General features: G+C 38.4%; 3 protein-coding genes across 4 annotated transcripts; 2 read left to right on the top strand and 1 right to left on the bottom strand.

Annotated features, from left to right (window-relative positions):
- Window positions 1-472: 472 nt before the first annotated feature.
- Window positions 473-3,226, bottom strand: LOC134310282 (ubiquinol-cytochrome c reductase complex assembly factor 4). Its single transcript, XM_062991830.1, has 2 exons — window positions 3,141-3,226; window positions 473-1,525 (listed from the first exon to the last, which is right to left on the bottom strand). The coding sequence occupies exons 1-2, from the start codon at window positions 3,194-3,196 to the stop codon at window positions 1,150-1,152; spliced, it is 432 nt and encodes a 143-aa protein (XP_062847900.1). The 5' UTR covers window positions 3,197-3,226; the 3' UTR covers window positions 473-1,149.
- Window positions 3,227-3,706: 480 nt separating this feature from the next.
- Window positions 3,707-8,062, top strand: LOC134310280 (nucleolar protein 58). Of its 2 annotated transcripts, none has more exons than XM_062991829.1 (8): window positions 3,707-3,765; window positions 4,985-5,099; window positions 5,204-5,359; window positions 5,546-5,704; window positions 5,892-5,978; window positions 6,537-6,880; window positions 6,981-7,062; window positions 7,169-8,062. In XM_062991829.1, exons 2-8 carry the CDS (start codon window positions 5,064-5,066, stop codon window positions 7,358-7,360), a joined length of 1,056 nt encoding a protein of 351 aa, XP_062847899.1. In that variant the 5' UTR covers window positions 3,707-3,765; window positions 4,985-5,063; the 3' UTR covers window positions 7,361-8,062. The 2 variants fall into 2 exon arrangements, with proteins under 2 accessions (XP_062847899.1, XP_062847898.1); XM_062991828.1 differs by having other exon boundaries at window positions 3,720-3,765; window positions 4,982-5,099.
- Window positions 8,063-8,194: 132 nt separating this feature from the next.
- Window positions 8,195-12,745, top strand: LOC134310279 (retinol dehydrogenase 13-like). Its single transcript, XM_062991827.1, has 7 exons — window positions 8,195-8,503; window positions 9,489-9,607; window positions 10,043-10,198; window positions 10,315-10,419; window positions 10,996-11,208; window positions 11,376-11,477; window positions 12,020-12,745. The coding sequence occupies exons 1-7, from the start codon at window positions 8,439-8,441 to the stop codon at window positions 12,298-12,300; spliced, it is 1,041 nt and encodes a 346-aa protein (XP_062847897.1). The 5' UTR covers window positions 8,195-8,438; the 3' UTR covers window positions 12,301-12,745.
- The last annotated feature ends 298 nt before the right edge of the window (window positions 12,746-13,043 follow it).

Here is a 13,043-nt window from a genome sequence, read left to right as displayed (position 1 = left end):
CTAGTTCCCTAGAAATGTTGGGCTTCCCAGAACAAGTGTAGTTTGTGGTATTATGTCCTAGTAAGGAATGGCCAAAAAATAGCAGCCAGTTATAAAGATGTTCTAGCTACACGCACTCACCTACATGACATACCATTACCCTTTATGTTACTTGGTTGATTTTATCGATCAGACCGTTATTGGTCCAAATGTTTAAAAAGTAATATATTTGGAAGAAATTGAACCATAGCTGACTCCTTAACATAATGATGCATTGCAGGTACAGTGGTAGCCTAGGGGGTAGAGCTTTGGGCTATCAGTTTAAAGACCAGGTTCAAATTCAAGCTCTAATATTCAGCCACTCTTGGGCCCTTGAGCAAGGCTCTTAACCCTCTCTGCTCTTGGGGTGCTGTACAATGGCTTCCAAACAAGCTTGTATATGTGGAAAAAGAATGTGTGTGTACATATAATGTGTATATATACGACAAAAGCATTCTTCTTTATTACTGCAATGGTTCTTAAAGCAGTTAAGAGCACAGTTTTAAGGTACTCTTGATTCAAAAATATATATATATAAGCAATAGTCTAATAATTGCAACTCAGAAATGGGTTTGAGTATGTGTGGTGTGGTTGGCCATCTACACAAACACAATTGTCTTTGATGAGAATAGCCAGAGCCCTATGATGGTTTGGTGTTTTGTCTTATACCCAGTGTGTCCTGGTGGAACTGGGCCCACTGCAAGTCTGAGCAGGATGAAAGGGGTAGTGTGAATTTAGATAAATTAAGAAATCCTGTGTGTCTTGTCTTTTATAATGTAACACAAAGCTTAATGTTGTGTAATACATAATCTGTTGTGGTTGTTATTGACCAGGAGTAAATTATAACAGGCAGTGTTCCCAAATCCACCTTTACTATTAGTATTGATAGTATTTACATCACACTGTAATGGTGTTTGATACAGCAAAGATTTCAACATACAGAAAAACTGGCTGACAAAAACTGCTTTTTGGGGTAAGAAAAATGTCCATTTGATATAGACTTGCACTGCTTCCTTCTCAGACAAAAAAATGAATTCATTTTTTCAGACCACAGTTGACGGAGAGCTACATTCACCCCAATTACCCAAAGATTACTGTGCCACAAAATGTGTTTAAATAAAGAAGCTTTTATCATTTACTTTGACCATTAGGATCTTTTTTAAGTTCTTCGGTCTCTGTCGTCTCATCATCCTCAATGTTTGTAAGTAACCCAGGCAAATGTTCAAACAGCTGTTTCTCAAGAGCTCGATCGACGTCTGATTCTGGACGGAAACCACACCAGATCAGGAAGGAGATACAGAGAATGCTGAGTGGTAGAACCTTCCACCAAGGTCGCTGAAACCTGCTGCCCATCGATCGCTCCACCTTCCATTCCCGGTGACTGGCTCTACTCGTGGAGAACTTAATGGGCTGGGAGACGTCTTCACCATTCTCTTCCTTGTCGTTCGATCTGCGGGACTTTGCACATCGATGCGAAGTGAGAGAAAAAGGTCGTGCAGGGCTTGGCCTACAGGAGGAGAAAGGAAATTACTCAGTTTTTATTAGGGCTCATTAAGAAGGGTGATGGTAACTTGGTTAGTTATAGCATGAGAAAGATGATTTCACCATCAGATTGTAAATAATACCATTCAGAAGAATTAGTGAAATACAATCAGAACACTTCTTTCAGTAAAAAAATTAACAAATAAGACTAGGCACCATAGGCAGCAGTAAAACATTCTAGCACACCAGCTCTGACACCTCAAACTTGAGTTTGAATCTCAGTTCCGCTACCAGAAGACTTGGGGTCTACTGTATATGGATAACGATTGGCTCATCTGCTGGTGGGAATGCCAGAGGAATTCCTCAGTGAAAAATCCATTTGTTTGAGAGAGCCATACCGCATACAAAGAGTCACACTATGTTCGCTGTGGATTATCCACAATTCAACCAGACTCCTCGACCAGTCAGCAGGGGCGGCATGGTGGCTCAGTGGGTAGCACTGTCGCCTCTCAGCAAGAAGGTCCTGGGTTCGATCCCCAGGTGGGGAGGTCCGGGTCCTTTCTGTGTGGAGTTTGCATGTTCTCCCCATGTCCGCGTGAGTTTCCTCCGGGTGCTCCGGTTTCCTCCCACAGTCCAAAGACGTGCAAGTGAGGTGAATTGGAGATACTAAAATTGTCCATAACTGTGTTCAATATAATCTTGTGAACTGATGAACCTTGTGTAATGAGTAACTACCGTTCCTGTCATGAAAGTGTAAAACATGACGTTAAAATCCTAATAAACAAACAAACAAACCAGTCAGCAGACGTAACATTCCTTATATTCTGTCAATCTTTCCTCCCTCAAACAAGGCCTGTTGGACACATTTACATTACATTTACGGCATTTAGCAGACGCCTTTACGCCAAAGCGACTTACATTATAGTTACAGAATACAGTGTGAGCAATTGAGGGTTAAGGGTCTTGCTCAAGAGCCCAGCAGCAGCAACCTGGCAGTGATGGGGCTTGAACCAGCAACCTTCTGGTTACTAGTCCAGTACCTTAACCACTAGGCTACGGCTTGCCCTGGGGACACCCAGCCAGGTTTATAGCACCACTGAGATTCAAACTCAAGTGTGGTGATGGACTAGTGTATTAGACCTACTAATGCAGATTTAGGAGTTAATTGACATTACACAAGATTCATAGTAAATTTATGAATTTCTGAAACAATTAATTTCCCAAGATTGCCATAATATACACATGTAAGTAAACTTCTGACGTTATCTGTACATGTACTACACATACAAAACCTTCTACAATCAATATTATACAATATAGTTTTGTACAGTAGGATGTAAGAAGGCATAGTACAGTGTAGTAGGGATTGGTACAGCAGGGTATAGTATTGTACAACACAAAATAGTACAGAAGCATGTAGTATAGTACTGTACAGTATTGCATTCAACAGTAAAGTATAGTATGGTATACTGTATAGTATTGTACAGCATAGTACTGTACAGAGTATAGTATTGTATAGTACAGTGATTTATACCTATAGATACATAACATACAATGCCCAGGTTCTCAGACAAACCATTAATAATCAGACTAAACAAGCTATTTCACACATTAGACACATGCCTGCTATAGTAACTCACCTTATAATAAGCGAGCGTGGTAAATAATAAGTGATTAACCTTCCTACTGTTGACATTTTACACTCTGTGATTCTCTTGCATGGAGTAAGAGCGCCCGGTCATGTAACACATGCTGTGCTGCACTAAATCTCGTCCGCTAGTGCTGAGGGGCAGAAGTTCCTACTGACTGCTCGCGAACAAAAATACACAAAATGACCATTTGAAGTAAATTAAAATGTAATATAAAGGAACTGGAACACGAGGCTTCAATTCCAACCTTTGAAGGTAAAAGAAATTGAATTAAGCAAAAAACTCCCAAACAAACTACAATTCCCAACGTCAGCGTCTCAACCAATTAGCTTGCGACTCAGTGGTTGTGTTTCAAATTACCACCCAATTCTCTACATAATATTTAAATACAAAACGTGGATTTTTATTCCAACTTTACCCTACTGCAAACATTCTAAACATTTAAAAATGCGCTGGGCGTTCTCCACAAAACGTTCATGCTTTATCACATAAACAAGCACACAAACTAGTGCACTATTTAGTGCTTAAGGTGTGATTTTAAACACAACCCGTGTCACCGTTAGAAACGTCCCGAATGTGTCTCCCATGCTTCTGCCTGAGAAGCACGAGATTGTTCGTAAGTATGTTCTCTTTTATAGGTTCATTATGAAACACGTGTTTGGTTAAATAAGTAACGGTCGTTAGTTGTTTTCACTTTATTTAACTCTTTTTATTCATTTTAATCGACTAGTCATGTCTGCACGTAGGTCTATGTATAATAGGTAATGCATTTAAACTGACCAATTCAGTACTGGACCTGGAAGAGAAACTGTATGACCAAAATATTTGAACACCTGACACACAATTAAAAACAAATGAATTTAAAACAGAGTGACCTCTCTGTTTCAGCAATAACAACAGCCACTCTTCTTAAAATGCTCTTCCCAAGACTTTGGAGTATGTATATGTGAACTTGTACCCATTAAGAGGCTCATTTGGCTGGGCAAATGTTGCCCATAATGTTGGTCAAAAAAGCCACAATTGATGTTCCAGTTTATTCCAAAGCTGTTCAGTGGGTCTGAAGTCAGGGTTTTGTGCAGGCCACTGGAGTTTCTTGAAACCATTTAAGTCTTTATACACTTTGCTTTGTGCACAGGGGCACAGTAATACGGAACAGGAAAGGGCCTTCCCTACACTGTTGCTAGAATGTTGGATGCATTAAGTTTAAACATAGGAAGTTTAAGTCTGTAAATATATGCATATGTTTTCCTTGTGCACTCCTGTTTTCTTTCATTTCACAAACATGCAGGATGTGTATAAGCTGCTCTGGATTGTCAATAAGTGTAACCAAGTAAATAAACGTGTGTGTGTGTGTGTGTTGTCCTTCAGTGAATTGTCCAGCTTGTTTTTCAGTTATTGAAAAACAATTAACAATTTAATCTAGGCTGTTTTACAAGCCTGGAATAGGTAATGTTCGTAAATTCCTGGTGTTCCATTGTGTCTGTAGTTAATGTGCAATCACCATAAATAATTTCTACACATTTATAGATGTGGTCCAATGTCTGTTGTTGATCCTGTTGCTAAAAAGCTAAGCTGTTAATTGTTGTTTTATGAAAAGTAGTACAAAGTAATTTCAGTTACCTATGTTTTTTCTGTGTTTAAATTGAAGCCAATGCCTGATCCACACAACTATGTTTTTAGATGTATATTTAGTCTTACTGTAATCAAGTTGTTGCAGCAGTTTAATTTCATCATGTTCTCCATATATTTCCACTATTAAGCAATAGTAAGAATATTTAAATATTAACCAATGCATTTTTAATTACTGTAATCTGATTTGTTGTGTTTACAAGCAGCCTTATTGATGGTGAAGCTAAAGTTCAGTCAGTTCATCAAAAAATAAATCAGCCGTGAAAAATAGTTCTACACCTTAACATGAAGGAAATGAAAAGAAAGAAGACAGCGTGCGAGGTGTGTATTTATTGGTTGGTACATTGTTCATCTTCATTCAACCACCACACCCTTCCCTAAGCATAGGTCTGAAAGGTCTGTATGTCAATGTTTTTGATTTGCAGGAGTCTGAGCAGCATGTTCCCGTCTGTAATGAAAAGAAGAAAAGAAAGAAGAGCGAGGTCAGTGTTGAAGCTGATACTAATTACATCAAGAAGAGCTGTGTGAATGATGAAACCAAGGGCAGGAAGAAAAAACTGCAGACAGAAGATAAAACCCAGGTCATCTATCCTGTGTTGGATGCTTACAGTAATACACCATACACACACACACACAGACACCCTACCCAGAAGGCAGAGGAGGTTATAACCTGGGAATTGGACATTACTAGATTGGAAGAAAAAGGGTAAAATGCAGCTGAAAAAATGGTGTTAATATATGTACATGTTAATGTGTTTGATTTGCAGAAGGCTGAAGATTGTATTGCTGTGAGTGAGGATAAAAAGAAGAAAAAGAAAAAAATTGCCAAATTGGAGGACACTGACCCTATTAGCTTCACAGAGAGCTGTGTAAAAGAGGTACTTGATGGCAACAATGAAGAGCTTCAGATGGAGACAGAAACACAGGTGTGTGAGTGAGAGTGAGAGAGTGTGTGTGATATTTATGTTAGAGTGATGCACGTGATGCACCGTGATGGAGTAATCCTATAGCTCCCTAGAACATAGCACTATGTTTTACAGAGAAAAAACACTATAACCACTTTGTTTTAAATTGCTGTTTAAAGCTGTGTATGTGGACATGTTTGGTTTGTAGGAGACTAGGAAGAAGAAGAAAAAGAAGAAAAAAGATGCCGATGCTAGAGACATTAGTGGCATTGTAGAGAGCTGTTTGAATGAAGAGGTAAGTGTGGGTTTATTGTTGTGTTGCATGTTGAAGTAATGCACTGCATATGCACTAGCACTGATAAAATAATGCACAAGCCATGCACTGGCAATGCATTAAGCATGCTAGAATGATTCAACAGCCATGAACTAGCTTTACACAAGTCAACATGCTGGACTTGTACAGTAGCCACACACAATATGCACATAATGCATATATAAGCTTGTTCAACAACTCATCTTTATAGAACTTACTTTGTGCAATGGTGCATAGTCATGCTGGTACAGAAAAAGGCCTTTCCCAAACATGTGCATGCTTTAGCAATGAATATGGCTGAAACACCTGAACTCAAAGATTTGGGTGGATATGGTCCATATACTTTTGGTCTTAAACTGTAATATATATGCTTTTGATCTGTTTAAATGGAACATCTTTGGTAGAGTGATGTCATTATGGCCATGTACGTGCCCTGGAAGAAAAATTAAGCAGCCATGATAGAGTTTCACACTGGCCATGCACCATGACCTGCTAAGCTTAGTCTTAAGATTTGTTAATGTGGATGTGTGTGATTTGCAGGAATCTGAGAAGTGTGTTGCCAGGGATGAGGTAAAGAAGAAGAAAAAGAAGAAAGAATTTAGTGTAGACACTGGTGACCTTACAGAAAGTGGTGTGAATAAAGAGCTCAATGGTAAGAAGACAGAGATACAGAAGCTACAGGCAACAGAAACAGAAGAAGGTGGAGAAGCAGAAGAAAGGATGAATGCGGACAGCGAGCTAAGCCCAGAGGAGAAGCGAGTGTTGGAGAGGAAGTTAAAAAAAATCCTGAAAAAAGAGCAGAAACAGAAGATGGAAGCAAAGTCCAAGGATGAGGAGAGCAAAACCAACGTGGCACAGACACAAGCTCTGGAATATCTCACATGGTAAAATGACAAAACGCACACACACAAACACACACATAATATACTTTAGTTGGACATGTTATCTGATTTTGTGATTTGTGTGTTTGTGTGTATTGTGCAGTTGGTCCAAGAAGCGAGACGAGTGGAAATTTCAGAAGACAAGGCAGGTGTGGCTACTGCAGCATATGTACGACAATGAGAAGGTATGAAGTCTAAGTAATGTCTGTAATGCTATTTAAAATGCTTCCTTTACTTGGACTGACTGACATACTTTGATGCAATTTAATATTTTTTCTCTGTGTTTCTCAGGTACCAGATTCTCATTTCTCAATTCTGTTGGAGTACATAGAGGGGCTGCGTGGGGTGGCCCGGGAGACCACTGTGCAAAAGGCAGAGGCTTTGGTCCGATTTGGGGGAGGGCAAGAAGAAAAAGAGGATGGAGCTACGGATGCACAGACAAGGACTAACCGAGCCAGAGAGGTCATCCAGATGCTCTCATGATCACTCATGAAAAAACATGGACACACTTTTTGTGTCCCTTTGTCTCAGTCTGCTTATAAAAACTCATACAGCTGGATTGTTTCAGCTTTTTGTATGACAGGACTGATGCTGACCACTTGTTCTAAAGGACTTATGACTTTGATCGAGCAAGGGAATCAGATGTGTGATCTGTAAATGTATATACGTCTTTACCTATAATCAAAATGATTTTTTAAATAAATGTGATATAAAGTCTCATGTCCATTATCCAGTTTCTGTTTGACAAGTGTTCAAGTTGTTTTAAGTTTTAGTAATTAAGAACAATGTATTACATGTATTAATTTTATAATTTGTCATTTTTCTGTCATATCTTTATTCATGTGAGTATTTATTCGTTGCAGGTTTTAATTTATGGTCGATTTTGGTGGTTCTTTATTAACATCTGATCATTCAGACAATTCATTTTTAAACTTCTATGGTGACATCTGGGAAACTTGACCTTTTGATTTCAAGGGCATTCAGTGGTTAAAGTACTGATGATCAGAAGGTTGAGGGTACAATTCCAACCACCAGCTACCACTGTTGGGTCCTTAACGTTAAATTGTAAAGCACAATGGGGAATAACGTTTGTTAATCGATTTAAGTGTAAAATTTGAACTGTAGTCCCAGCACCGACATTGATAACAAGATATTGTTAAACAATAAAATATGGATGTTTCTAAAGGTTCTCCTATGTATTTTATGTATTACGATTGAATGATTAATTGGCACTGTGGGCTTTCTTCACATAAACATTGAGCTATTTTATGCATTATTTTACGTACAATCTATTCCACCTACCCGTTTTCGAGGATCAGCCCTCTTGCTCGATGATTGGTCCAGTTCTGTGCAAATGATGACCTAGAAACCAATCAAAACGCAAAAAACTGATGCAGTAAGCCAATCACACGGGATTTGTCGGGATACGGGTAGGAAACAAAATACTGCACACATGAGTGTTGAAGGAAGCCCTGTGTTCACCTTGTAGCTAATATGCTAATATGCACTTTCTGTCATTGTGCTTTTTAGTATGTTTAGGTAATTTTTTTTATTTAACACTATGAGTAAGTTTATCGTCCCTACATCTATATTCGGGACTGTTTTTGGCTGCGCTGTGTTGCTTAAGTAAGTGAAGCTACTTCATAAAATTGTCTAAATGTAAATGAGCTGTCAGGTTCCTTACTTCCAACATTTCTCACCTAAATTGCACAAACCCATATTTTCAATGAGACAAATATAAGGTAAATGTATGTTATAATGAAATAAGGACACAATGCAATAAGGAGACATCAAAAACTGCAAAAGAAATATCTACATTTGTTAATCAAAATTAATCAAAACCCCCAGATTAGTTGCTTTCAGTTTTGTCATTGAGTTGTTGTCATTCATGAGCTTTTTACCTCAAGGTATTTGTGGTGTTATTTCACCCAAGACAAGCTGAAGTTGATTCCTAATACCCATTTAAAATTATTTATACTGTTGACCCTTAACTACCACCCCAAAACTTGAATGCTCTACAAAAAACCTTGTGTATTCTCTAAATTCCTGTTTCTTAACTAGGAACTTTACCATATGCTTGTAAAAGCAGGCCTATTTAACTAGTGAAGCAGCTTGTTTGTTCAGATGATCCCCTTTTTTAGATGCTGAATTCATCTTTATCTTTGCAATAATGCTAATAAATAAAACTGTTGTATGGCATCAAAACAAGCACTGATGTGTTTATACTTGATGAATCACTTTAAATGCATAAGATGCACTCTCCCTGTTATTTACTTGTCATTGGCATCTGTCATCTCCAATTCTCCTTAGGTTACAGTTTGTTTAGACTTTCCCTTTCTAATGCTACATTTCTTGGCATCTGATTGTTGCAACTATCAATAAAACGATTAGGCTTATAGGCTGTTGTTAATGAAAAGCCCTCACTTCTGCTTCTTTTCTGTGTCTGTGATCAGCGACAGACTTTGGTCTAACTTTAACATGTTAATTCAGAAGCAGGGACTACCTTTTTGCATGCCCCTTATAAGCTGAAGGAGATCAAACCTTTTTGACTGTGGATAGAGTCACCCGATAAATACCAAATTTATCAATATCTTGAACTTTATCTTTGCAGGAATCATGTGACCGGAGGCCAATGTCCCAGTCAAGCAAAGATCACTGGTAAGACGGTGGTCATAACTGGGGCCAACACAGGGATTGGAAAAGAAACAGCCAGAGAGCTTGCCAAGAGAGGTACAGTTCAGTTTAATTTTAAAGCGACTTTCAAGTGTGGCAAAACTTAATGAATGTATACAGCTGAGCAGTTGATATTTGGTGTCTTGCTGAGGGGTTTAATGTTAAATTCAACCTACCAACATACAAGTCACAACTATTTCAACATACAGATGTGCTATATGTGAATAAAATCTCCCTGCCATAATTTATCTCACAGAACAGTTCTGTTGTGACAGTTCACAGCATTTTTGCATTGATCATCTTCATCATGATAAAAACAGAAGAGCTAGCTTTTTACCAGATGACATGATTAAATTACCCTGATCAACCAATTAGCTAGAAGTAGTAATGGATTGGAAACATCCTTAACATAGCAAACAAACGTTAAACCATGAGAACTTGGAGTAAAAAAAGTTGACAAGGCCACATTAAATCTTTTTTTTCTTCGAACAGGAGGAAGGATTATTATGGGCTGTCGGGACATGGAAAAGTGTGAAGCGGCAGCCCGTGACATCAGAGGTTCCACACTTAACCCTCACGTCTATGCTCGGCACATCGACCTGGCTTCCATCAAATCAATACAGAGCTTTGTTGAGCAGATTACCCAGGGTACAACACTTAAACACACATTTAACACACATTGATTTACTGCGATTGGCTAAATAATAAGCCTTTAGATTAGCTGAATGCTTTTCTGTAGTTGTATGTGTGTATGTGTAATTCAGAGGAGAAGAGAGTAGATGTCCTGATAAACAACGCTGCTGTGATGAGGTGTCCTCCAGGAAAGACTGAAGATGGCTTTGACATGCAGTTTGGAGTCAACTACCTCGGTAAGAACATAGCAGCATTATACAACAAAGCACACACATTGCAGGTAAATTAATGTAAAAGGGACAACAGACAGACAGCAGAGAGCGAAGATGTGACATTACTCATGTATTTTCTGTTGTAAAATGCTGCTTAAATTTAGCTCATGGCAAAATGTCTACAGTACTACTGGCACACTATAACAAAAAGTATGTGGACAGTCCTTATTATTGAGTTCATGTGTTTTATCCACAGCCATTTCTAACAGGTGTGAATATAAGCTGATTGCAAGTCAGGCCTCTTTGTATGACACTAAAGCTCACGGATGCTTTTTTTTATGAATAGGCACAGATTCCCACAGACACACTTCTAAATTTTTGGAAAGCTTTGCCAAAAGAGTGAAAGCAGTTATAGTTACACAGAATTGAAAAGGAGATTTTCATATTAATAACCATTGTTTTGGAATGCAATGTCTAACAAGCTTTTGATAAGGTGTCCATATAGCATCTTTGCCCATGAAGTGTATGTGGTTCCAAATACCATCAAATGACCCAAAATGTCTGAATTAGCTTTTTTCACTTTTGTCTTTTTGTTGCTAGGCCATTTTCTTTTGACCAATCTGCTGCTGGATAAGCTAAAACACTCCACCCCCAGCCGGGTAATAAACCTGTCGTCATTGGTGCACATCATCGGTGAGATCGACTTTGAGGACTTAAACTGGAACCAAAAAAAGTTTGATACAAAGAAAGCGTACTGTCAGAGCAAACTCGCTATCATCCTCTTTACACGAGAACTTGCTCGCAGACTTGAGGGTGAGTGTGTGAGAAATGTCTTAATTAAGCTGTCATTTATAAAATGGGGGTTTCCAAAACGTTTAAACTGCTTTAAAGTTTTTTTTTTAATGCTTTCATTTTTTATCACTTGCAAACAAAGATTTAATGTTCTGGTTTACGATTATGTATGTATGTGCATGTCATAGGTACAGGGGTCACGGTAAATGCTCTGCACCCTGGAGTTGTTGCCACAGATCTGGGTAGACACACAGGCATGCACCAGTCTCAGTTCTCCAGCACCATACTCAGTGAGTCAATCAATCATTTTTAAATCAACCAGGTACCATAAAAATGCAGTGTCTTTAGTTGAAAGAATGACTAGGGCTTGTACTGTTTTATTTCATTTAATTTCATTTCCATGTTTTACTATCGCTTTATCCTGATCAGGGGCAAGGTGGGTCCGGTTTTGCCCACAATCACAGGGCAGTGCAGTAACACACCCCTGAAAGGATGCCAATCCATTGTGTGGCCTTTTTTTATCCTCAACAATTAATTAATATCATGTATTTAATAAGTGCATGTAAATCTTCGACTTGAACTGTAACTATACCCAGTGATTTCAGGAAAGCCGGACCCACTGCAACCCTGACCAGTTTAAAGCGATGGCAAAACTTGAAAATAAAATGAAAACTAAAAGTAAACTGTCAAAACTATAGTGAGCCATAATTACCAGTGTTAATGAACAAACAGTGAATCTCTTATGAAAATGTTTTGCTCACCATTTGGTGTCTGTCTGTGCACTTAAATATAAATATTAAATATACTTCACTGTGTGTGCATTTTATTGTAGGTCCTTTTTTCTACTTGCTGATAAAGTCACCTGAGCTTGGTGCTCAGCCCAGCATCTACCTGGCTGTTGCTGAGGAGCTGGAGGGCGTAACTGGACGTTATTATGATGTTATGAAGGAGAAGGAACCCGCCCCTCAGGCTCTGGATCAGGAAATTGCAGTGAAACTCTGGGACATCAGTGCATCACTTGTGGGCTTAAAAAACACCATTTCAGTTCCAAGGTCTTCTTCCGAGAGTATAACACACAATTCACTTGAACAGACTCAGACCTTTCCCACATAGCTTGCTGCCATGTTAAAAGCGTGAGTTTGACATGTTTGCCATTAGCAAAATTTTCATCCCATAAACCAGGCCGTCCAGTTATATCTGCACAGGGCCAGTTTGGCTGCAGGTTTTTATTCCAACCAAATAATATTAAACAGTAATTTAAGAAGAAGACTCCAACTGCGTTCACATTAACTTGGATCATACGACTGAACACGTTGGTATGCAAAAAACACTGGCCTGTTTCGGATTAGATTGGCAGCCTCTGCCGTACGCTTATTCAGCTGAATTTGGATTGACACAGTCAAACTGTTAATGGACAGATTTGCATTGGGTTTCTTTATTAAGGTGTCATCCTTAAGGTCTGCACGTGGTGCTTGAAATGTAAACACTTTAATTTTTTTGTATTAATAAAAATTATTTAATGTATAAATGCTATAAAATGCAACAAAATGTATTTAATCTATTTACTGTTCATTATAAAACAAATATGCATTTAACTCCTGCTGCAGAAGAACAAGGTAAATTTGAATTCACAATGTTGTTGGAGTAAATAAGTGTCATGAAAAAGTATTTTCCTCTATTTTATTTTGCCTTTGCTGATGTATATTTGTCACATTTTCCTCAATAATTCAGCCAGTTTACCAGATTTATTCACTAGTAAGCCACTCAAGGTAATTAAACGCTGCAGCCCAGTGGAATATAAACCTCATGCACAGATTGTTTTAGCTGAGGTTTGCTAAATTCCTTTAGAAGCGAAT

Source organism: Trichomycterus rosablanca, chromosome 3 (assembly GCF_030014385.1).
Source record: "Trichomycterus rosablanca isolate fTriRos1 chromosome 3, fTriRos1.hap1, whole genome shotgun sequence".
Lineage (NCBI taxonomy): Eukaryota > Metazoa > Chordata > Actinopteri > Siluriformes > Trichomycteridae > Trichomycterus > Trichomycterus rosablanca.
Note: the sequence above shows the minus strand (reverse complement) of the source record. Positions and strands in the feature narration are given on the sequence as shown.

Bases quoted from the DNA above. Each gene is read 5' to 3' on its own strand.
- LOC134310282 (XM_062991830.1), bottom strand. From the start codon at position 3,196: ATGTCAACAGTAGGAAGGTTAATCACTTATTATTTACCACGCTCGCTT. The intron at 1,526-3,140 runs GTGAGTTACTAT...CTCCTCCTGTAG, and splicing joins CCACGCTCGCTTATTATAAG to GCCAAGCCCTGCACGACCTT.
- LOC134310280 (XM_062991829.1), top strand. From the start codon at position 5,064: ATGAAGGAAATGAAAAGAAAGAAGACAGCGTGCGAG. The intron at 5,100-5,203 runs GTGTGTATTTAT...TTTGATTTGCAG, and splicing joins GAAAGAAGACAGCGTGCGAG to GAGTCTGAGCAGCATGTTCC. The intron at 6,881-6,980 runs GTAAAATGACAA...TGTATTGTGCAG, and splicing joins GCTCTGGAATATCTCACATG to TTGGTCCAAGAAGCGAGACG.
- LOC134310279 (XM_062991827.1), top strand. From the start codon at position 8,439: ATGAGTAAGTTTATCGTCCCTACATCTATATTCGGGACTGTTTTTGGC. The intron at 9,608-10,042 runs GTACAGTTCAGT...TTCTTCGAACAG, and splicing joins CAGAGAGCTTGCCAAGAGAG to GAGGAAGGATTATTATGGGC. The intron at 10,199-10,314 runs GTACAACACTTA...TGTGTAATTCAG, and splicing joins TGTTGAGCAGATTACCCAGG to AGGAGAAGAGAGTAGATGTC.